At 39.3% G+C, this 24,973-nt stretch overlaps 1 protein-coding gene across 1 annotated transcript in view; it reads left to right on the top strand.

Moving 5' to 3' along the window:
- The first annotated feature begins 3,228 nt into the window (after window positions 1–3,228).
- ADSS2 (adenylosuccinate synthase 2) overlaps window positions 3,229–24,973 on the top strand; it is a 37,002-nt gene continuing 15,257 nt past the window's right edge. The window contains exons 1-5 of the mRNA XM_058800945.1: window positions 3,229–3,424; window positions 17,879–17,981; window positions 20,293–20,361; window positions 21,105–21,155; window positions 23,410–23,476. Of these exons, the coding sequence (XP_058656928.1) occupies window positions 3,263–3,424; window positions 17,879–17,981; window positions 20,293–20,361; window positions 21,105–21,155; window positions 23,410–23,476 (452 nt within the window). The 5' untranslated portion in view covers window positions 3,229–3,262. The remainder of the gene's footprint in view (window positions 3,425–17,878; window positions 17,982–20,292; window positions 20,362–21,104; window positions 21,156–23,409; window positions 23,477–24,973) is intronic.

Genomic DNA, 24,973 nt, shown 5'->3' with positions numbered 1-24,973 from the left:
TTTTACTGGATGTTTTAATGAGATTAGTGGAAAATTTCAAAATTTTATTCTTTAACACTGTTCTGTATGACACATGCAAATTAGCTAACCATGGCCCACATGGCCCACAGTCTGCAACCACTGTTTTAATGTAGATAAGACCTCCCTGTAAAATATCTGTGTATTATATCATTGTCACAGGCAGAACCAATTTTAACAGAAAACTCCTACCATAGGCCATGTGCACTGATGTTTTCATTGCCAAGGGTCATTTCTTCCATCTGTATCTTTCCTGAGAGTCAGAAATTGCTTACAGTAGGAGAAACCATATCAGAAAAGTATTAACATCACTCAGGAGTCCTTCAACACAATTAAGAAGTATCATTAAGGAGGAAGAAGTAGCACACTCTGACCCATGAGCCAAAAGTCCAGCTGGACTTCTTCCTTGTTACAGCACTTACCCTTCATTCATGCACACTCTTGATTTTCTGAACTACTGGAGTTCTTACCCAAATTCTCCTCTAAACTACTTGGTATGTCATTTTATAAATGCATAATCAGAATATGTGGGATACTTCATTAGTATAATTGAAAATACAGGGATGTAACAATTTCACATATATCATTAAAACATCTGAATGAAATGGAGATCTCACACTGCTTCTGTTTAATGTTTATCAAAAATTTCTGAGTCTCTTGCATTTATTGGGAGGCAGGACATGGAGTCAGATGAAAAGCCGGAATGTACCCAAAAGAGTGTGAAATTTGTGATAAATGTAACTGCCTCAGTTCATTGTATCCAGTCAATAACACTGTAAACAATTCAGAAGTTGATACAACCCCAGCTTTACCAGAGTACACTTTTCCCATGGCTTCAGTTTTACAAAGGCAATCCCACATACCATCTTGCTCATGCCAAAAAGGCAGTCACATTCCTTCACTCCTTTAACATAAACTCTTGCTGTTTGGTGACACCTCTAAATGCCCACCTGACCTCTCCCAGAGCAGGCTCAGCTTGACCAAGGCAGGCAAAAAGCAAATACAGTCCAAGTGTGTTTGAGGAAAAACCCAGCAGAGTAGCATTTCATATTGTTGCTGGTTTTCTTGCTTATACCAGATGAGCCACAACAAATGCAGTGCCTGTTTTTGATAAAGGGCATTACACACCAGTTGTGTTTGTGCTTTGGTCAAAAGTTACCAGGTTTTAGAATTATAAATACAGTTAGTGAATCGTGCCAATAAGGAATATTTAGTATCTTTTAGTATTGGAATGAAAGCCTCCATTTAGTTTGCAAAGAAGAGGGCACAGATGATAATACCCACATAATACCATGTATTACATAAAAATTCTAAACCTTGCAGTACCAGCCAGTATTGATTAAATTGATCTTTATTAAATATTTACAGGTTTTCCAGAAGTGAAGTGTCTATCATTTTCCTCCCTAACAACAAACCATACCAAAACATAATCTCAGAGCTCTCCTGCACCAAATACAAATAGCAGAACAACAGATTCCTGTGTCTGAGAGTCTTTGGAAAGTGACATTACACTTACATCCCATTACTAGGACACTATGAACTCAAATATATTTTGAGATCCAAGGTAATATTTGCTTTGGCAACAATGAAGTGTTCATATGATTCAGCTATACTGGAAAATCATATCCTTTACCAATGCTTGAAGAGTCATGAGATGATCTCTGGCCTCAGAAGTGACTGTACTAGAGCAAAGTTTGCCATTGTGTCAAGAAGACTGGAGAAAAATCACTTCAGCAGCTCTATATGCCTTTTAGTGACTTCCCACAAGCTCTGTGCAGGGATACAGAAGTCATGACTGTGTATATATACATATACATATATATATATATATATATATATTTTAGCAAAAGGAGACAAAATATGGGCTATAAGGTTTCTTTAAGGAATTATGCTCCTTGAATTGTATACACACAATTACCTCCCATCATTTGCAGTCACTCAGTGTCTTCGTTCCAAATTGACTACTTTGTCATAGCATCTGTTAGCCTGACATTCGGGATTTATGTATTTCCAGTAAAAAAAAAAGGCTCTCTGTCAATATTGTATTTAATTATGTGCTACATACCTCTCTAGCTTTACAAGACACAGTTAAACTTTTCTCCAGTGGCCTTTATAGATCCTCAACTTCTTGGCTGGAATAAATCTGAAAGAGCTGAGAAGCAACTAAAATCAAAGACTACAGCCTCCCAGACAGCTGCTGTGACTGCTCAGTGACTAAGGTCTTTGAGTAACTGTCTTGGCAATAATTATTACATCGTTCCCATTTTTATGCCTTTCTAATAGCCACTTTAGAGAAAAAAAAAAAAAAAAAAAAAAAAAAAAAAAGGGAAAAAATATCTTCCCTCGGGCTTGTTGGTTCTATGAAGGAGGAAGGAAGGAAAACAGCCACTGAGACATCAGTTCCACTTCTGAGTGTGCATGGTGAAGGCGTTTCTCTGCCATGGTTTTTTCCATTATTGTTTTATTTCCTCATGAATAAGCCTAGGGCTATGTTCCGGTGTCTCCGGAGAAAATGGCCTCTAATATTGAGCCTTCGTTCCCCAAACTTTAATTTAAAGCCTTGTAATCATTGATGCAGCGAGCCCAAGGGCGCAGGCAGTGCTGCGACACACTGCACACACGCGTGCAGCTCTGACACCCGCGGCAGGAGCCGCAGCTACCGCTGGGGGAGAGGGAGCCGCAGCCACCTCTGCGCCACGGGCACGCCATCGCCGCCCTGGCGCCCTCTCCCCACGGCCGCCAGGCACAGGCGCCATCCCGGCCCCGCCATGGCCGCGCCCGCCCCGTTCCTCGGCCTCCCGCCGCCGCGGGGCCGCCTGGGGCAACCGCCGAGGCGCCGTCCGGCCGCAGGTGCTGCCGCGGGGACTACGCGCCCCAGCATGCTCCGCGCCCGGCTCCCCGCCGCGCCTCGCGTGGGGGAGGCCGCGCGGCGCGCTGGGTAACGTAGTCGGAACTGGGAGGCGTAGTGGGGGAGCGCAGGGAAAAGAGCGGCCGGGAACGGCGGTGGCTGCTTCGGTTTTCCACGCGAACGAGCGGCGAGCTCCGGCTGAGGGCAGGGGTCGGGCTGGCGGGGACTGGCGGGGCAGGTCAGGCCGGTAGGCGGCGGCACCTGGACGCGCCAGCGGCGGCACCGCCCGCCCGCCTGGCGGGGAGGGGAAGGAGGAGGCGGAGGCGGGGGGAACGGAGCGGGTGCCGCGCGCTGCCGCATGTGCCTGGAGCGGCGCCGGAGCGGGCAGCGCGAGCCATGGCGGAGCACGGCGGCCCCGGCATCCCCAACGGCGAGTGCGCCGCCCGCCGCCCCGGCAACAGGGTCACCGTCGTGCTGGGCGCCCAGTGGGGCGACGAGGGTAAAGGCAAGGTGGTGGATCTGCTAGCTCAGGACGCCGACATCGTCTGCAGGTGCCAGGTAAGGAGGAGGAGGAGGGAGGCGGCCGGAGCGCGGGGGAGGCCGCGAGTGTCACCTTGAGGCGGGCGGCCCCGCTACCGGCCCCGCCGGGCGCTTCTAACCGCGCCGGTTGTACCCCGAGCGCCCGGGGACGGCAGGGCTGGGGGCGGCGGGGGCTGCGGGGCAGCGGAGCCTTCCCCGGCGAGAGCCCCGTGCCGGGCTCCGCAGCCCTCCCGCGCCTCCTTTGTCCCGGCGCCGGGGGAAGAGGAGGAAGAGGAAGGCGCCCTCCTCGCCGCCCGGAGCTGGCCCCCGGCAGCAGGAATGCGCCTGGGGTCGCGTCCTCCCTCCCCCTCAGGCCTCCCACTCTTTGTGTCCGGGGGGCGCCGGGAAGGGGCCGCGCTCGGCGGCTCCGGCAGCATCGCCGCGGGGCCGGGATCCCGCCCGGAGCCCTCCCGGGCCCAGCGCCGGCAGCGGCGCGAAACCGCCCGCGAGTTGTAGGATGCACGTGGGGGATTCGCGTAGTCCGCCACTACTCGGGCGTCTTCAGCTAAAACTGGCTGGAAAATGATTCGCCTTCCCTCGCTCCGAGATCGGTGTTGTGTCAATGGGATCCCACATTTACCTGCTTAGATATTTATGGATTTTTTCCCTCTCTACGGAGGCCTTATTCCAGCCAAAAAAGCAAAAAAAAAAACAAAACCCCAAAAACGTCTCCAGCCTGCAAGCAAAATACTCTTAATGCCTGATTTAAAACAACACAGATCTCAGGTGTTTTTCTTAGCATCTCTAGTATAGTAATTCTGGAGAGCACAGCACAGTGAACTGAAGCTGCGCACGGTTTTTTCTTAAAGTTTAGAGATACAGCAGCATAAAATGCCTGTAGTATGTGCAGGTTTCACCTAAGTGTTGTTATCTGTGTGCTTTTGTTGACTGCGCAAATCAAATTTGCTCTTAAATAAACATATTTTGGAAGTGCGTACCATTCCCCAAAGAGTCCAAACGCTGAACTGTTGTTGTCCAATAAGAAGTGCGCATAAACTGGTGTTTTCAAAAACAAGTCAGTTGCAAAGCTGACAAGTCAATACCTTGAACTTCAGGGAATTAAATTTTGAAGTAAACAAATATATTCTTAAATGGCTGTTTTCACAAATGAATTATTTTTTCCACTTCTCTGTTTTTTGGTTTGGTATTTTCTTTTTTTTTAATAATAAAATCTGATGGTGCTGTGGTATGACTGCGTGGCTTTGTGGGTCATAGAACAGAGTGACTCAGTTCGTCCTTTACGACTTTGTTCTTGAAACTTGAAGGGCGCCTAGGTGAATGTGTGTGTTTAATACTGAGTTTTGGAGGAGAGACAAGAGAGGCAAACAGTGAATTTCTGTGTGCACATGTTTTCACGTGCTTGTTACTTGCTTTGACTCAGCTGGGTAAAGGATGAAGAAAAGGGAAAAATTCTGATGTTATCTCAAGCTAGAATTTCGTGCCCATATCGCAAGCCATGAACTTCTGCCATTTTTAACAGCTCGTTGCTCCTGATGAAGGAAGTTTTTCTTCCTCCTTTCTTCCCTCCCTGTAAATGGCTGTGCCCCTCGAGTCTCCACCCACGCACTAGCTCTGGCAATTGAACACCTAAGTTGATTTAATTCATCAGAGTGGCAGGAAACTATTTGTTGGATTTGCTTTCTACTGTTCTAGTAAATAAAACTGGGTCTTGTTGGTTCGAAGGACCTTGGTGAGAAGAGAGGTCCAGAACAGGGTAAGCACAAGGAATGATTTCTCAGAATGAGAGGAGAAAATAGGAATATTCTCCTTCAGTGGCACTGATAAAATAAAATAATTTATTATTCTTGAATATTCTTTCTATGTATACAAGCATATTTGTGAACTTTTTGTTAGTGCTGGTAAATCAGTCTGACCCTTGTGCTCTTTGTAGTGGTACCAGTCCAGCAAGAAAGAGTCACACCCTGGTCTGGTGCTTGCTACTATCAGCTTTCTGTAATTGGAGCTTCTGATCCTTATTTCACCGTTATACTCTTACTTATTCCAGGATGGTTCCTTCTGTTCATCATGCCACAGAGTTGCTAGAATGCCTGTGGATGACGCCAAATATTTCCAGAGTGCTCTTGTGGAAAATTTATTAGTTACAAGTGTTGGAGCCTAGGAAAGTTGATGTAGCAGGTCTGAGATGTCTTGGAAACTCGTGTGGTACTTGCAGTGAGACACTCCAGGGTTCTTCTCGCTGGTCTTTGTTCTGGGCAGATGCAGAGCATGAACATGGTCGTCTCCCAGAAGTGAGAGTCACTTATCACTCAGTTTTACAATGCCTGTAGAGGCACTGTGAGAAGTTGTGCTCTGAAGTCTGTGGCCTTCTTGTCTCCTAGGCAGCGTGTGTGCTGATGACTCCAGTTTGATCGACCAACTGTGGCATTTGGGACCAGGTGCTTACTTGGGTTTCATTCAGCAGTTAGCTGAATGAGTATGTCAGGAAATAAGTTGCATTATGACTCTACTTCTAAATAGCACCCTCTAGAGTATTTTATCGTAGGTTTAGAGGTTGTGAAAAGCAGTCTTGTGCTCATGGGAAGAGAATGGTATTTTCAGAGGACAGCTTCAGAATTTAACAATTTAATTTATTATGGTTTCAAAAACAACTGTTAGAAGAAGCTAAGCTAAAATTAGGATATGTCCAGGGGCTGCAAGCATGTAGTTGAAACTGCACTGGCAACTGTGATAGTTTTGTGAAGATACTGCTCAGAGTTCATGTACAATTAATACAAATGTGTCTATATGACAGGTCAAGTGTGTCGTTGTTCTTTCACTGTAAAATCATAATTGTTCATTGTTCTTGATTTACCTCTTGGGGATTTCTGGTAAAATGGTTCTGTTGATAAAACAAATACGTTGATGAGACTTTGCACTTAAACCTGTATCTTTTCTTCAGTGTATTAAAGAACAAAGTCTGTCCACATGCTATCCCATAAATCATAGTTCAGACAGTAAAATAAAGCAAGAGTTGATTTGGGATTCAGGATTAATTGCCAGAAAAACTTTGGTTTCGTATGATTTGATTGATATAATTTTTCTCTTAGTAAGCAGTTAGCCTTGATGCCAGCAAACCTGACAATTTTTAGGTTACATTGTGTTTTGTAAATTCCACAGATAATGTAAAGTTAAAGGAAAACATTTCTTGTTCTGATTAAGGACTTCCTACCATTACAGATTGCAGTCAAGTTAAAGAATGAATTATCAGAGCTTAATTTGTTAGTGGAAGTGATGGAAATGGGAAATTAATGCAAGCAAGTTATTTTAGATAATATTTTCTTCAAAACAAATGCAGTACTAAAAGATGCTGTGAATCTCTTATATTAACAGCACTCCTCCACCCAATCTACCAGTGGTTACCATACAGCAAAAAAATGTAATATTTGCAATGATTCTGTTCTCTTTCACTCATTTCATCAGGAAGTTTTGGTCACTTCCTTTTCTTACTGTTGGAGGTGGTTGATTTAGTCAGAGAATTAATTCACAGAAAGAAGATTTCTAAGCTTTCACTTATTTTTTATCCCATATTCCTCATGCTAAAGAATCCCATTTTGTTGCTTCTTTAGTTCTGTCCTACAGTTGTTGCAACTTTGAAGCAGAATTGCAGCTTCTTGCCAGATCTTCTCGTCTGGTTTCAGTGCTATGGGATTCGACTCCTGAGCTGCTAATGCAAGGGAATTGCAGTGTGTGGAGGCTTCATAGTCCCTTGTCCTCTTCTGGCCAACAGCAGTGTGTGCAGCAATGCCGCTGCTAATGGCTTGATAATGTGGCAACTGTAGTGCAACATCTAGAGGAGTTTTCAGTGCCCAGATCCTTGGGGTTAAGCAGTCACCATCAATCAGCTGATAAGCGGTTGATAATGGTTTCCTTCGATCAGCTGCCGACTGAAGTCCTCACACTAATGCTGCCTGATACCTTCACTAAACTTTATATGGCTACTTTCTTAAAAAAATAGGAATTAAAAAAAAAAATCTTCCGTTTGCCAAGCCCCCTGTTTTTTTCTGAATATTCTCGTTTGAAAAATATTTGACTCTAGAGCCTATGCAAGCCATGCAGAATTAGGAATACCAGAATCAATAGCTATAGTTGTTGGTGCTCATTTTTTAGCTGCTCAGGCGTTCAGCAGTGATGCCTAGCTAGAGCTTTCTTTTGGTGCTGGGTGCACTGCTGGACCTTGTGGTGGTTGGCAGCGTACCATTGGTGTGCTCTGGTGAGGAAAGAGTCACTGAAGTTCTGTCTTTGGCATCCCCCATCAGTGAGCCCTGTGCGTACAGACCTGCTTTAAAGCATCACCGGCTGGTGATCTCTCATTACTGTAAACAATCACACAATGTCTACGTTATTTTAAACAGAAGAACAGTTTAAATGTGATTTTCCAGCTCATAAAGTTTGCACTATTAACAAAGAAGGCCTTAAAAGCACTAAAGAGCAAATTATATCTTGATCTACTGATTTCTTAATGCACTTTCTATCTTACTGTTACCTGTTGCTACAGAAGCTTAATGTATGTGTTTGGTGACTGAGGTGCAATACTCTGCTGCAGTTCATTAAGATTTCAAATGCATTTTTTTATTTCTACTGTGCTACTTCATGCATTTGGAACGTGTTTCTGTAAGTGTTCCCAAAGTAACTTTTTGTTTTTCATATTCTTTCTTGAATATTGTTGTGACTGTAGCACACATTGGTGGGGTTTTGTGCATTGAAGCAATGCAGTGCTGGACATATCTGTGCTTTGAATGTTTTTCTTGTTCCTTATCTGCCTGCCTCACTTGATCTCTTATCTCTTAGAGATAGATTGGTCTTTATTCCAGATTTCAATAATAACTCCTGTTTCCTGCCTGGCTTATATAGGCATTGCCACACAATAAAATTTTGCAGGTCGGGTAAAACAAAGTCAGAACCATCTCTAAAGAGTCTTTCTGAATAACTCCTTTTTGTAGTAGTCCTCAGAGCTAATTCTGTCAGTATAGAGAAGTGGATGGAGTTCCAGAAGATTAATGGACTTCAGAAAAGGTAATGTTTTATTTGTTAGGAGAAAACAGGTGAATGTGTAAAACACAGTGTTCTTATTTTGTTACATTCTGCCTCAAACTACATTCTTAACGCAACAATGCTTGTACTACACATTCAGAAATTTCTGAAGTCTAGCCAAAGTTTGGGAAATCTTTATAAAGTGTGTAACATGATGGCTCCTTGAACTAGGTTTAGATCTTGCAAACATGAATGGATTTGTAAACGAAGAAAATGGCTAACTGCTGGCTGCTGCTTATACTGAGATTCAGTGGTAGGTTATGCACTAGGGTGTGTTAGCTGTTTATTCAGTGGGGATGGAGAGAGAGAGAAACTAATCACAAAATAGATGAGAATATGAGAAAATGAATTAATATCCAAACCTCGTGGCTTTTAAAATTGTTTATGCATTTTTAAAGGGGGATGGTTTGCATTCTTAAGGTCAAAATAAATTTTTGACAATATGTCTTGAAATGAGAAGTGAGTAGCGTAGCAGTTGCAAAGCTGTGCCTACTTGGGGGGGGGGGGGTGCATCATGGGGTTCAGATGTGTCTCATTAGACTGATGAATTTTTGAAAGGTGTGCTCAGCATTCCCAGAATCTGATTGTAGCAAGAAGCAGCCTTTCACATGTTTCTTGTACGTGATGGTAGTATCCAGCTTTCTTGGTATATTTTTTTACTTTTCATCTAAGAGTTAAATGAAAATGTTTACAAGCATATGATGCCAAAGCAACATTGACTTGCTTCTTGCCCAACTTGGCAGTCACTTGGATAGCTAGCTCAGAAACAACAGTGGTTGCCCTGAGCTAAAAATGAATGCTGGAATGTGGTAGCAATAAAAGTAAACTGTAGAAAAAATTATGCACACACACATCTGATGGAGAGAGTTGAAAGGAGTGTATGGCTTCTTCCTTAACATTGCATGAGATAACATCTCTTTAAAGTAGACAACTAATTTTTATTCTAGAGGAAATAACTTGAAAGACTTCTTTTGCTCTTCCCTGAGGCATCATATTTTTGAGATAGACAACTTGGCATGATCATGTCGTAAGAAAAGGCAGTGATTGTCATCATAGACTTTTTGGGTAGATGGTTCTCTTAAATGCACATGTCAGTATTTCAAAGCTGCTCTGAATACTCTTGTATTTAGTACCAGTTTAGAGAGCCATTTCACAATATGCTGTTAATTGCAATTTCAATCTGCTTTCCTCCAGTCTTTTTTCTCCTAAGCACCTCCACTGCTAAGTAGAGTTGTAGTAATGCAGACCAGTCTTAGCAGCTATGGTGGGACTGCTGTAGGCAGGGGGAGTTGAACTGGTTTTATGTGTTCAGAAGGGATTTAACTGTGCTGGTGTTTATGCTAACATCTGGTCTGCTCTTGACTAACAAACATGGGCTCTGGAAAAAAAAAACTATTTTCAACATACATAGGTCTAAAATGGAGAAAGATACGCTGTTGTTCCTCTGTCGTAATTTTACATGCACTATGTTTGTGTTCTTGCAGTGATTTCTTACTTGCATCTTCCATTTACATATGTGCATATGTAATATTTGGGTACCACACATGGCACACATTCATTCTTGCTCTTTGTGCTCTACACAAAGGTTTTCCAGAACAAGAAAAGCTTTGCTGGGTTTTTTTCTGCTTATAATGAGGAGACATATTTTTTGCTTTCAGTTTATGTACAAAAATTCTGCTTTCCTTTTTGGTTTTGCTGAATATCTAAACTGGTCCATTCATGTTTGTTTCCTATTAGATTGTTGTCACTTTTTTTGCAAACAAAAAAAAAAAAGGAAGGGAAACCTCCAAAGTTTTAAGCTAGAATGAATTTAAAACTGGAAGAGTTCCCTGTGTCAGGAAGATGATGGAAGAACTGCAAATTTTTATCCCTTAAACTGGAAGGACAAGCAGTGATGTCCCTTACATGCATTTTTAGCAAACCAGTGAGATTGGCCACAAACTGAGGAGCAAGGAACTTCTCTGATCAAACTCACCAGAGAAAAAGTGTTCTGGTTCAGGAGGATGCCTCTGTAAGCATTTGAGTAGGGCTTTGTATAATTTTCAGTCTTTTTGGGAAGTGAGATTCCATGTTTCCCGAGTTGTTGGCTTCATTCAGCTTCACATAAGCTCCTAAGTTAACAGGCATTCCACATAAAATATACCAGAGCTTGTAACATCCACTTCCATAAGCTGAGTTTTGGTAATGGCTGGTTATGCACTGGAAACTTGAAGTCTTAGCTGATAAATTTCCTTGTGCTATTTTAATTCATTAAAAAAATAATCTTTTGGTTTAAAAAGAGCATCTCTCTTTAATCCTGGGAGTTGAGATTATGTTGCAAAAATATTGATTAAATAGTCATCAGTTCACCTTTCTGAAGACCAGCATAGGTCATTACTATTTTGTCAAATTAAGTTTATTAAATTATCAAGACTCCTACAGAACTCCAGTAAAAAGCCTGCTTCTTATTTGTCCAGTGAATCAGCTTAATAATATGAACGTTCCTTGGGGGCTTTTCACTTGTACAGCAAGGCAATTCTGGAAAAAAATTGCTGTTAAGTATTATTATCAATGCTGCTTCTCCATTCTTTATATGTGATTAGAAAGCTATTATGCATGGACAGAATGTAGCAATCTAAAGAGCTTTGGAAAGGTTCAAAGTGAGAAGACTTATCCTTAAAGTTGCTCATATATCCTTAGGAGTTTACCAGTGTGGGTCCAAAGTATGACTCTGTAGTAGTTATACGTCTAAAAATTTTTTCAGTCTTCAGAGCTATAAGGAAAAAATTGTAAAATTGCAGTCAGGTGCTTGCATTAATATTTTTACTAGTTTTGTTCTGTTCTTTACTCAAAATGTTGGCAGTTATGGTATTTAAAAGCTATAGAAAGCAAAAGAAAGTAAGTAATTTTGCATAGCCAGGGGAAGTGCTGAACTGATTACCCTTAAAATTACCATAGATGTCCTATTAGAAGCACTGTTCAATCAGTGTGTTTAAAGTGTGTCCTCTGATACTGTTCATTAGTCTTCAGTGGTTTTTCCAGGGATGCTGTCTGGGCAAGGGCACAGGGTTGTGTAACTGCTGTGTTTGTGTCAGGTGCACAAGTGCAGTGTTTGTGGTGAGTGTTGCTTTCTGGTGCTTTGATAGGGGCTTTTGGCTAGCAGAAGTCACTTGTTTGATTTATTGATGTTTCAAGCTTGTTTCTAGTAAAATGTCAGCTAGCAGATAATGACTTTTTCTCCTTTCAAATTAGTATTTTCAGGTGCTCAACACTCTTGTGAAAAGGGTGTTTTCAAAGAATGTTTATCAAACAGCTCCCAGAAGAGCAATGCTTGCAGCTGCCTTTGCTATCTTATGACCCCTCTGTGTGCATGTCACTGATTCTGTTCCTGTTTGCCAGGATAGGTATGTTTTAGAATGGTATCTTGTTTTGTGACTTGTACTGACCAACCTATCTGAATTGAATATGCAGATTCTTGGGTGTGGTGCTTACGCTGAGAAGGATTTTTGGACTAATTGATCTTTAACAAGCTGTAGTAAAGAAAAAAACGGTGGGGTTTTTTTTTGGTTTACTTTAAGAAAATGTCTCTGCACAGCTTGCCAGTGTAAAGTATTAAAAAATAGTGTTTTGTAGGGAATATTTTATGGAACTATGTTTGTAGATGGTAGGTATGAGGCTTTGTTACAAGGATCGCTATCAGTCTTAACAGTAGTAGTGTGATAATTTGTGTATTAGTGGGCACCTTTCTGTCTCCTGTAAATGTAGCTCTTCTGCATGTTGAATAACTTGGATATTTCAAGATTACTAGCTACTGGTCAGGGATCCTATGCTTTTTCAAGAAAGTCATTTAAGCATACTGCAATAGTAAAACTGGAATAATGCCTTGTAAGAGTTTATATGTTCAGTTATCCTACAGAGGTTTTGTTTAAATATTACAGATTAAGTAATGATCACGTACCTGATCTTACTTTCCCTATTGCCCTTGAAATACTTTAAAATAATCATGTAATTTAATAGTGTCAGGATTATGCAAGAAGGAAAAAAGCTACTATCTCTTAATAGGATGGTAAATTGTTCATCCATCAAACTAAGTCCTTAGACTAAATCCTCGTACTGAAATCACAGAATTGTGGAATGGTTTTAGTTGGAAGGTGCTTCGAATATCCCTTAGCTCCAGCCCCCTTCTGCTGTGGGTGGGAACACCTTTCATTAGACTGAGTTGCTCAGAGCACCATCCAGCCCTGCTTTAGGCAGTCTAAGGGAGGGATGGGATATCCACCACTTCTCTGGACAACCTGTTGCAGTGTCTCACCACTCCCAGAGTAAAGAATTTCTTCCTAATATACTAATCTCAGCCTGCCTTCTCTCTGTTAAAAGCCATTCCCCCTTTTCCTGTCACTGCACACTCTTGTAAAAAGTCCCTCTCCAAACCTCTTATAGGTCCCTTGGGTACTGGAAGGCTGCAGTAAAGTTGCACCAGAGCCTTCTCTTTGCCAGGCTGAACAATTCCAGCTCTCGCAACCTGTTTTCACAGAAGAGATGCTCCAGCCCTCATCTTCTTCATGGCCCTCCTCTGAACCCGCTTCAGCAGCTCATGTCATGTTGGGACACACAGCAAAGGTTCATGCTTGTTATTCATGATGGTTTTCATACTGTGTCTCCCAATAAATGGAAGGAAATGTTTTCATTCCAATCCAACTGGCACCCTTTTGAGCTGGATTTTACATTGTAATTTGATAAAGCTGTGGGCTGCTGAAAGTGCTGATTCTTTGGTCGCTGAAAATCATTTGGGAGCAGAGAGAGAACTATTCCAAGTACAAGGAGAAAAAATAATGGAAGGAAGGAAGACAAACAAACCAAATGCTTTTAGCTTAATTTAGTGCTAAGAAGGTTGCTGACTTCTGAAAATCCAATTTTAGAAACCTTAAAGTATGCTTAGACTGCAATGCTATGTCTTGATAGAGATGTCGAAGTAAATGGCACTGTTATGTAAGAGAAGTATGCCTGGGACTCCAGGTGTAGTCCTGAGTGAGCCCCTTGGCAGGAGCATGGTGTTACTGCTTGTTGCTGGTTCTTACTGCTCTTTGTTTTGGGTTGCTGTTTTGTTGCCAGAGAATTGTAGAATTGGTTTTATGTTCTTTGTTCTGTTCGTATATACACATTTTTCTGTGATAAAGAAGGCTTCCTCTGCTGCTGTTCTGCAGAATGGGAAGAAAGCATGCCAGTGAAGAAGTTCTTTGTTCAGAGTGCTGCTGGGGTCTTACCTCTCTCATGTATGAGAAGTGATCTTTCAGCCCCATCAGTCCTTTTGTGCACTCAGTCTGTTTGTAGGCAAATCCAGAGTTGCCTTGCCCTCAGGGCTGAGTATCTTGGCCATGGCACACTTGTTGGCTCAGCCAAAGGAAATGTTGTGTAGGGAGAAAGGCAAAGGAAGCCAGTGCTACGTGTGTGTAGTGTATTCCAGACTGAGCAAGAGCATCCTGTGGTCCTGCTGCACATTTGTCCACTGCCTGTGTTGGCACACACGTGTTTGTTTTCACACGTATGGGAGAGAAGTTCTGTTTGGGTACTTAGAAGATTACTGAGATGTGGTAAACTGATTTTTTTATTTAGTTAGCTAGGGAGTATTGCCAGCCTTAATGACTGTATATTTTGACTGAAATGACTTGTATATCTTAATTTCCCTTTGGCAAAAGCTTTATGTAAGGTATTGAATATAATTTGAACATGAACTTTGTTTAACTAGTAGTGAAAATAATTTCCACAGTTAGTTCTCCATTATTAATGTTTAAACATGTGAATCAGAGGGAGTGTTAGTTTGAATGACCTAGCTTATCCCATTTGGTTTAGTTGGAAGAGGGAGGAGGAGTGAGAAATCCAGATGGAAAGCACAGAAGCCAGGAGTGACTTCATCAGTTTAAAGCTTAAATTATGCTCAGAGGCAGTAGTTGCCTGCATTAACATCAATATCTGGAGAAGGGAAAAAACAACCCAAAACAAATTCAAACCCCATAACCTAAAAACAACCCTCCCCTTCACCTCACCACCACTAGAACGCTGAGTTCAGATTTCTGTAATTAGAATTGTTTACCAAACCTGTGTTGAGCAATGTCTGAGCACACAACATGTGTACACTTCACTGCAAGTTCACTGTAAAGTGTACAGTGTAAACCATTATTTTAAAATATTACAACTCATACTGTGTAACCACATGCTTGCACTTCTGGAGTTAGGGTAGAGCTTACCTGTAAATAAGCAGAAGAATTTTGAAAATTGAATTCATGACATGCTGTTACTTTAATGCTCTCTTAAAATAGGGTTTGAAATTAAAAATACTTTTCAAAATGACTAATTTTGACAGAATGACATCAAGAGCAGTTTGGGGACTGACTTAATATTCTAGTACACAGCTTCCATCAATAACACTTTTGGGATTGCATCTTTTCACATTGTGGGCATCATAATATTATAGTCAGTAATTTCTGAGATTCAAATTTGAGTCTAATGTGAAAATACTCTTTTGAAAACCTTGAAGTATTCATATGGCTTAAGATAATGAATTGTGACATGTTTTCTACTTTAGTCTCTACTCTGGCAAAATCCCTTAAAGTGGAGCTGCTCGCAGTAAACATGCAGAAATAAAATACCAGTAGTTTGCTTCTAGGCGAAGCATGAGCTCTGTTGCATGAACAGTCAAGGTTTAGAAAGTAAAATGCCATTTTTATTCTGTCAGCCATGGGGTATTTTTCAGTGAGCATGGAACCAGCACCCCTGGCATCACTCAGCAGTGCAAAGATGAAATCTTGTCACCACCTGAAGTCAGCAGTTCCACTCTTGTGACCAGCAGAGTCAGAGGCTGTGTGCTGTACACCTTGTTCAGGCACATGTGACTGCTGAACTTTAGGTTGCCATGTCTGAATGGCACCAGTAACTTGGCAGACTTTAGGACACTAAGAATTTATTGTTGATCATGATCTGATTTCTAGAGTGGCCAGGTTTTCTTTCTTTTTTTTTTTTTTTTTTTTATATTCATGATATAAGAGAACCTTTATATTTTTTTTTAAATAATTTGAGAAGCAAAACATGAAATTAACTTGTCCAGCTAGTAGAGAACAGTCATTCATTAATACTAGTGTTAGTCCAGTTTATTTATGCTGCTGTGGGAGACTTTGGACTTGTCTTCCCATTTGTAAATTACTAATACCTCAGTACTTCAGTGTTGTTCTTAGACCTGTCTATTGAATTTTCATTTAAAGCGCCTCCATGCTCATGTTAAAGTCTAGACTGATACTAGCAGTGAATCTGATAGAAATGAATAATTTGAAGGAATCTGATATGGAAAAAGGTAACTGCCACTTTCAGCACAAGTACTTGACTATAAATCATACTTTAGTGCATAACTGTGCTGGTTTGCTTAGCTTCTCAAATATTAAGTAGAAAACTAATGTCTTTTATTGCAAAAAATACCTAGTGCATTTTATATAAGTATATAACTTTATAGTTCTTAAAATATTGTCTACTTTTGGAGTAACTTGCAGTAGCTCAGGAGTATTAGCATTTCATTTCAAAAATAATTATAAATTATCTATCTGCTAATGTAGTTAACATCCTTTTAAATCAGAGACACAATTGTGGAGTGGTAGACTGCTAAATAACCTTCCTTAAAGCTGTTGAGTAGAAAGAATGCAAACAGGAAGTTTATTCCTGAGCATTTATTACTTTTTTAAAAGAGTAAATTTGAAAAGCCTGCTTTATGTCTCGGTTCAATATGTTTCATTTGTTGTGAATTGAAAATTTATCATTGTCTGATTGAGTCAGATCACTTGCAAAGAAAATCTGCATCCAAAAATCTTTACAGCTACTTCAAGGTAATGTTCAGTTCTTGGAAAAATTCTGCAGTATGTTATTTAAAAATTTAAACTTGTATTAAACTCAGATATTTCCTTTGTTGGGTGAAGGTTTTTGAGTTTTCTCTCTTTTCAGAGGAGGTGAAATGGTCACAAGTCCTCAAATAAATAATGCTAAAATTACAAAATTTTCATTGCTAACTTCAATGAGATTAGGCTTGTTCCTGTGGCATGTGTGTCTGTGTACTGGCACAAATGTTTGATATCTACAACTACTCTTTATTTGTATTGTCAGATACAGCTTTATGTATTGGATTCATGCTTCATGAATGTTACAGAAGTAGTGAGTAGCTGTTGAGTCCCTTGCTTAGAAAAGTCCATTTGTGATACAATCTTCTGAAATATTTCAGATTTATAATTCCATGGATTAATAATGTTTATAGTTTATTTTCATATAATGCCTTTCTTCAGTTTGTCTTGTGCTGAAAGGTGTGTCGGCATAAAAGTCTTTGTTTAAGGTTTTCTTTCTGTGAAGCAGTTTGTTTAACTTCGGGTGTGAGGAGCCTTTAAAGGATGTTCCTGTGGTTATGACAAACAGAACCATTTTGTATGTAACTTTGTCTTGCACAAATGACTGGGTCACAAGAGAGTATAAGCTTATTTTCAAAAGTACAGCAAACAAGAACTGGGGATATTTGGTAACTGTTTTGTAATCTTTTTAGTTTCATAAGCCTTTCTTGACCGTCTTTAAGATTTGGTCACAAGCTTCTTTTAGTATTTAAGATGGATTTCAGAGTTTAATGAATCTCTTAATGCTCTCTTTGTTGTAATGAAAAGTGCTAGAAACATTTAAAGTGTTAGTTTGATGTAAAGGGTTTCTGGTAACTTAGGAAAACGCAGTTGTTTCACTTGTTTTTAGATTCACCCCTTAAAAGCATGTTTAACATAACATGCATTTAACATAAATGACTTGTACTCTTACATAACTTCTCTTATCAGGAAGGAGTAGAATGAACTAGGTAGTTTCACTGGTTACTATTCATAGAAAAACACTCAAAGGTCTGAACCCAAAATTCAGAACAGCAAGCCTGTGTGTTGCCAGATGATGACACTTACCTATCCCAATAGCTGTATGGTTTTATACTCCCAGTTTAACTGGGGATTTGGTTTTTTTTTTTACTTTGCTAAGGTTGCAGTTCCACTCTTAATACTTTACTTTCCGTAACTGTACCAGAAAACTAATAAAATTGATGATGGCTTTTAGAAATGTTTGCATGTTCTAGAATATTTATATATGATGATTTTAGAAATATTTTAATCTCATTCCACAATTTTGTACCTTTGATGAACCAAAACACTGTCCAAAGTCTATATGGCAGAAAATACTGATGTTGAAATTGTCCAGTTTGACAGAACAAATTTGGCTGATTTCCTGGGAAGTCTCTGAATGCTCTTTTGTCAGTAACAGAAATGAAAACTGTGTAATCAATTTACTTGATCTCTATACTGTGTGTTCATTTGTCTTTAGTGTCAAAATCTGTTAACACTTTTTTTCTCCCTCTCCTCCCCCACTCAGGGAGGCAACAATGCAGGGCATACAGTTGTTGTGGATGCTGTGGAATATGACTTTCATCTTCTGCCAAGTGGAATCATCAATCCAAAAGTCACTGCCTTCATTGGTAAGTGGGACATCTAAAAAACAGACAGGACTGTACTTACAGACTTGTGACACATTAAAATAACAAAATATATCTGAGAACATACAGTATCAAGAGTCTTTTTCTTCAGTTTTTCATAGGCCTAGATTGTTGACTGTCTTCCGGATACTGCCCTTACTCATTTGTGAAGTTGGGATTACAGAATTTTTTTTTTGTCTTGGATAGTTCACCTTTGTTCTTATCTATCCTACCAATGTTAGCAGCTAGCTGCCCAGTGTATCTTCATTTTCCCATTCTCTTTTATTTTTTCTACCGTTTATATCTCTTATTCTCAGAATACCCCACTCTTATTTGATCTTTAGCCCTGTTAAGTACTTACCATTTACTTTTTGAACCATAGTTCTTCCCTCCCTTTTCCGTTGGATTGTGAAATGAATGCTTAACTCCAAAAGACTTCCACACTCTTGAGTTCTTTCCAAGAAGTCCTCTTAGGAGAGTACATGGGAAGGTTTAGGGCAGTGGCAGTACTAGGTGATACCAGGATCTGTGATCTGTTTGCTTTGTGAAGAGGGGATTAGGCTATCTAGTCTGTTGTCCCTAAAAAACTACTTTTACCCCCATACCACTCTCCCTTGGAATCCTGTTTCCAATCCTACATGATTGGTATTTTTTTCTTTGCATTGCTTGGATGGCCAACCTACTTAATAATGTGGTGTAGCCCATAGAATTTCCTTCTAAAAATGAAGGTAAACATAAAACATATGTACACACCATTATACTGTGTTTGTGCTTGAGTGCTGTTTCACCAAACAGGTTGGGTCCCTGGTCACTAAAGGCAATGACTTAGCAACACTTCCATATTGCTCCTTTGATACCCTGGTCAGGATTCTGTTGCCTTGACTTTCCTGTCACTTCTTCCCGCATCTCATTGCTTTGCAGTCTTGCCTTTCAGTTTGGTATCTATGCCAAGAGCAAGTAGTCACTGACAGTTTGCTAAAGAGCAGCTGAAGAGCCTCTGTCACGAGTTACTTGATTCATAAACAGTCCAGCTGGTAGTGACTGTATACTCTGTCAGCAGTAAATCTGTACTTGATGGGATTTGGTGGTTAATTGCCCCTTTTCAGCTGTTACATTGTGACTTGATAATGGGATAGTTATGGATCAACTTGTCCTGCCTAATACTTCTACAGAAATGGAGCCAGTGGGCATGGAAATAGATTCCTGTCGATGATGGGAAGTTTGGGATGTTAACTGTTCCTAGTTTTGAGGGCTGAGGCAGATGATACTACTTCTGTTCTCTTTTGATGTTACTGTACTGTGTTTCTTAAGGTTATCACTTGAAAACAGTAAAAAAAGGATGCCCATTTGCCTTGTGTTCTTGGGCAGACTTGGTTGAATAGGAAGGCCCCCATCCTTTATCAATACAGTAGTTGGGACAGAACTTTTTACAAATCCTCTTGCCTCTATCTTCTGTCTTTTGGTCTTGCCTGTTCTGAAGCTTTTTCTAGATTCTTTTAAGAAAGGGTAAGGGCAAAGTGATTGAGTATTAAAGTAGAGTATTCCTATTGTTTAGGACTACATCATGAAGGTAATAGTGAAAAAATCTTAAAATACTTTGTGTAGAATGCTTTTATCTGTGTGAAATTAGGTGATATGCAAATAGTTTTGGATGGCAGATCCCTTCTTCAGCTAGATGTTCTACTGGTGGCTTTGAATGTACTGAGTTTGGTATGACCTTAAGATGGTTCAGTTTTGCTGTGAGAATGCTCCTTCCTAGGCACTCAGTGATGCTGGTTAATTGTATCAACTAGCAGTCTTTTTCTGAGCAGTGTGACAGCTGTAGGAAGGTGAGCTTGCTTTTGATAGGGCTTTTTCCTCTGTTGTTTTTGCTGGTCTCTTAACAGTCCCACCTCTTTGTACAAAATATTTTGTGTCTGTTTACACCAAAAAAGTGCCTGCAAAGATACTAGTGTTTATAATGTTCCAAGCTTTCAGAAAGCAATAAGTTTATTAAAGTGAAGTACAAAGAGGGAAGTTAATTTTAGATATGAGAAAGAGGAAGTTGGATTTCAGACTGTTCTACAATTCTGTTCCTGTTTGTACTGGTCTAAATTGAAAGTTGCATTTATTAGGAAGATTCAATGCATGTAGGTAGAAAGGCATGCTTTAGGAGCAAATCTGGCTTAGACAAATTCCTAAGAATCAAAATTGCAGTGTGTTAAAGAACTTAAAATACTTTGCACACAATATATGAAGTGTCTTTGAACTGTTTGAAATGTTTTTTCCCTTGCTCAACATAATTAATTAAATTTTATATAATGATTTTCTTCAGGAAATGGTGTTGTAATTCATTTGCCAGGACTCTTTGAAGAAGCTGAAAAAAACTTAAAGAAAGGAAAAGGTGAGAATTTGGAGATAATACTTTTAAAATAGTTTGTGGCACACTACTCAAATTATTTAGATGGAGGATACCTCTGTAGAGGTTACATACAATGTATTTTTCCACAACTCCTTTTAGCTGTTGCTTTCTGACAGTAGTCTTGCTGTAAGTGCCAGAGCCCTCATGGGAAGGCAGATAAAAGGAATCTCTGTACAGTTTCAGAATATAATCTAAATCAGAATTGTCTGCAGACATTTTTCTTTGCTTAAAAAAGTGAATTTAAGAAGTGAAATGGCTTTTTAAGTGTGTTAACCTATTCAAAGTCATTTTACTTCTTAGAATATTGGTGTACACTGTGACCATGTTAATGTAAAGAGGTGTTCTGGTAATCACTTCTTAATTCAGAACTCAGTTTTTGGATACTTCATGTTATGTCTGTAGCTATGCTTGGCAGCAGGCTCCTAGAAATGGGAAAAAAACAATGGTCTAGATTATTCAGAACCAAAAGAGCTACTAATTGTTTGCTAAAATTGAAGAGCTAGTAGCTTGAATTCTTCTTCAGAATAATTCTGATTTTCTCAGCTTAATAGGTTGATGCCAAGTTTTAATTACTGAAATTACTTCTTTTTTCTCTGTAATGTGATTGCTCAGTCTTAAAATAGATTGACTGAGGTCTAAGCATGAAAAGTATTTATACTTTATACATCAGAAGATAAAAATGCTATACAAAACATAATTTAAACTATTTCATTTTGCCTTTAAAGGACTAGAAGGCTGGGAAAAGAGACTAATAATTTCTGACAGGGCTCATATTGGTAAGTTCCTGTTTGTGGTTTGTTTTTGGTGGAGTTTTTTTATGGGTTTTTTGTTTGATTTTTGTTTTTGTGCATTTTTGCTTTTTATGGACTTTTTGTGGCAGTAAAAGTGTGATAATTTTTAGCCATCTCCTTATATAGGTACTTTTCTTTGGATTAGGTCTCCCTGGGTTGCTTTGATTTATTGAAGGTCCTAGAAAAAAAATTTACTCAGAGTCCTCTCAGGTTTATGTTCTAGTGATTTTTTTTATTTTTAATCCTATTCCATAAGCATCACCTAGGCAGGAAAGAGGTTCACTTTCCAAGTCAGATGAGAAGCACAGAGCAGTCATAAAGCATTGAGAGTGACTCAGGATTCATTCCCCTTTTGGTGTAAAAGTGATGCTGCTCACAGTAATGGTTCTGCTGGGAGAAGAGGTGACCCGGTGTGACTTGAAGCTCATGATCTCCCTACCCCTCTCCTTGCCACTTCATAGAGGAGGTTTTGTGGGAAGGACTCTCTAGGGATGAAGAGAATGGCTGCCCTCCTTGAGAGGAGCTCATTATTCTGCACTGAATCTAGCCTATGCTTGAGACAGCACTGCAGTTCAGAGCCTGAAGTGAAATAATATTGAGTCCAATCCACCAACACAGAGCTTCAGAAACTCTTCCTGTACCACTCCTACTACATCTTTATGGCATAAATTCATCCTTTAGATTAGCTCTTTAGATATTATAACATTACTGCCGCCTCTGGTGTAATTTTCTGAAGATGCAAACTGTTTAGGACTTAGTTTTATGAAAGCTTGTAACACAGGGGAAAAACAGTTTTGCTTTTGGTTTCGCTTTCTTTGGTTTTGCTTGTTTTGTTTTTTACGCCAATCTGGAATAGCTTAGTGAGCTATATAATACTCTGAAATAAATGTCAATGAACTTATTGAGATTTATTTCAGAGTAAATATGTTTTTAGTTTGGAGTAACTAATGAGATTGAAATAGTTGAGTAATTGTTTTTAAGTTACCAGTATCTTTTCTGATAATTCTCTAGGTGAATTATTTGGAAATTGCTCAGTTACTAGAAAAACTGTTCTGTGATGATTATATTGCAATGGCAGTGCTGTGAATTTTTCATAATTAAACAGATTGTGAGTAAAAAGGACCAGTTGCTGTCACTCATAATCATTCAACCTCCTCACAGAAATGAGCTTTCATAATGCCTCTATTTAGAAAGTTTTGATGACAATTTGAAAGTCTTTTACCATGATAAAAATGTCTTCTCTAAAATGGGTATTGATCTGTGAATAGTCTCTAACAACAGATCAGCTAAAGGTAGGTTCACACTGCTGGCCATGATGTAATTCTTTAAAATGTGGGAATGCCTGGAAATAAACACAAAGCCAAATTGGTAAGGCAAACAGGAAAACCACTCTTTGTTCTGGAGAGATTAACATACTTATTACATGGCTCTTTCCTGTGCAGTGTTTTTAACTTTCAGGAAATAGTGCTTAAGAAAACCAGTTGAATTAATTCTGCTAGCCTATAAGCTGTGCACCAGCCCACCAATCTTTGTATTTGACATGAGTCTTGTAAGATTTTTGGGATGTTGGGGAGTGGGGGCGTGGATGTTTGCGTGTCTTTTGATTTTTGTTGTTCTGTTTTGGTTTTTTGTTTCTTTTATGGTAGACAGAGTATTGATACAAGGAATACTCTGCATAATGTTTATAATTAATAACAATATAATGCTTAAAAACAATCGGGGCTTATGAAGTTGACTTCTGTTGACATAGCAGACATTGGTAGGGGCTTTTCTATTTTCAAATGTGTTTTAATTGATGTTGCCTGAAATTGTTTAAGAAATATGTAAAACAGGTGAGAATGTTAACTTTCAGGTCTCACCTGAATTTTAGCAGTATGACCTTTTTTTTTACTGTATTCTATTTCCAGGATTTTTTTCTAACTACATTTTTTCTTCGTTTATCCATACATTCTTTGGGGCCACTACAAAGCCAAAACGGCTTAGTTGTTCTGTGGGACATGCATACTCATTTTGCAAATATGCTACAAAATAAACACTTTTTAAAAAGTCTCTGAAAAAACTTAGAACTCTTCCCTGTGAAAAATGTGAAAGGGAAGAAAAAACTCCTCTAGTTTTATTTGTCTTTCTTAAGGGTGTATATTTATTTTCCACATTGGTAAACAGAGTTGGTCTGAAGAAATCATTGCTGTTATAATTTGTTTCACACAAATTTTCAACTTAAGTTATTTTATTTTCTTAGTGTTTGATTTTCACCAAGCTGCTGATGGCATCCAAGAACAACAGAGGCAAGAACAAGCAGGAAAGAAGTAGGTAGTTTTATTTTGTCAAACATGGATGACTTTGTACAAACAGGACTTAATTAATTGAATCTCTGTTTTGCTTGGTCAGTGGGTTAAAAAAAAAATATCCATGTGACTCTTGAATGTGGACTATGCAAGGATTATTTCTTACACTTTTATCTTCCTGTGAAAGATTATATGCTTAATTAAAGGGGTCTGTCTTTATAGTCTGCCTTATGAAAAGGTTTCTAGTTGTTAATTTGCTAGTTTCTGCTTCCAGTGTTTTGTTTACTGGAGGTATTTGTTTTTGTATAAATATATTTCTCTTTATGAATATTGAAGAACCCCTTTGACATCTCCAAATAACTGAAAGTCAGAGGTGCATGTAGATGTTGACATTGTCTTCTACAGAATGCTACTCACTTTCTGAAGCTTTCAAAACTTTTAGAAACTATCTTGCTATTTTTAACTTGTGCTTTCCTAGTAGCTCACTAGTTCTTGGGGCTGGGGAAAAAGCTGGCAGAATTAACAGTGACCTGTCTAAAGCTGGGAAGCACTGTAGTGCTATGGGCTTCTCAGATAACAGTAAACTTAGAAGACCTTCCAAAAAGAGAGATTACATGGATGAAAAGTAATTGAGACATACTCATCTGAAAAATGTTTGATCCATGATAATAAGCTTGAAGAGAGTGTCTGATGTGGGTGTATCTTCACAGAGGTTGCCATAGAGGGATAATTTGTCAGTGATTTTTACAAGGAGTCGTTTTCACACTTGTCTGAGCTGTACCAGCTCTCTTGTTACCTGCTGGTTTAGGATTTAAAAAGCAAACAGAACATATAGATAAATATGGAAGAATATTCTTATTTTAATGAGCCATTATTAGCTATTATCACTGTGTATCAGCTGTTCTTCAATATTTATGGAGCATAAGCTAAAATTGCTATATGACAATATTTACAGTTAAAAACACTGTCATTCAAATCAGTTACTTTGAGAGAAGGCACCACTCTATTGGTAAAAGATTGTTAGGGAAAACCCAAATAATTTGCTTTTAAAAAACTCAGGAAAATATTTATGTTCAAAGCAAAATAACTAAAGTCACTCTTGAAAATGCTGAATTTCTTCTTTCTGTGGAGTTCTTGATCTACAACTTATAGTTTTCAAGCTTGTTAAAATTACCCTATTTCCTCCTAAATTTTAAGGCTAAATAACTGTAATGGGGAGAGTAGTACTACAGGCTGGCTAAGAACAGGCTGTCATGGATTATCAAAAGATGGTTTCTTGTTTGTTGGAGGCAAGGAATTTATGAAATAGCATGTCTTACTGCAGATTGACTACATGCCATGGTTGGTGTTAAAATTCTTTTGTGCCTAAGACTTTGAACTATTACCATTAAAATTACCATTCTAAATGGTAAGTTTATTTTTTATTTTAATTGAATGCTTTTGCCTGGTCAAATGTAGCTCAGAAACCTTCACCAGTAAGGCTCATCATGTAGCTTCCCTTGCAGAAAGGTTATAGAA

The sequence above is a fragment of the Ammospiza caudacuta genome, chromosome 3, assembly GCF_027887145.1.
Source record: "Ammospiza caudacuta isolate bAmmCau1 chromosome 3, bAmmCau1.pri, whole genome shotgun sequence".
Classification (NCBI taxonomy): domain Eukaryota; kingdom Metazoa; phylum Chordata; class Aves; order Passeriformes; family Passerellidae; genus Ammospiza; species Ammospiza caudacuta.
This window is presented reverse-complemented; position numbering and strand designations above follow the sequence as displayed.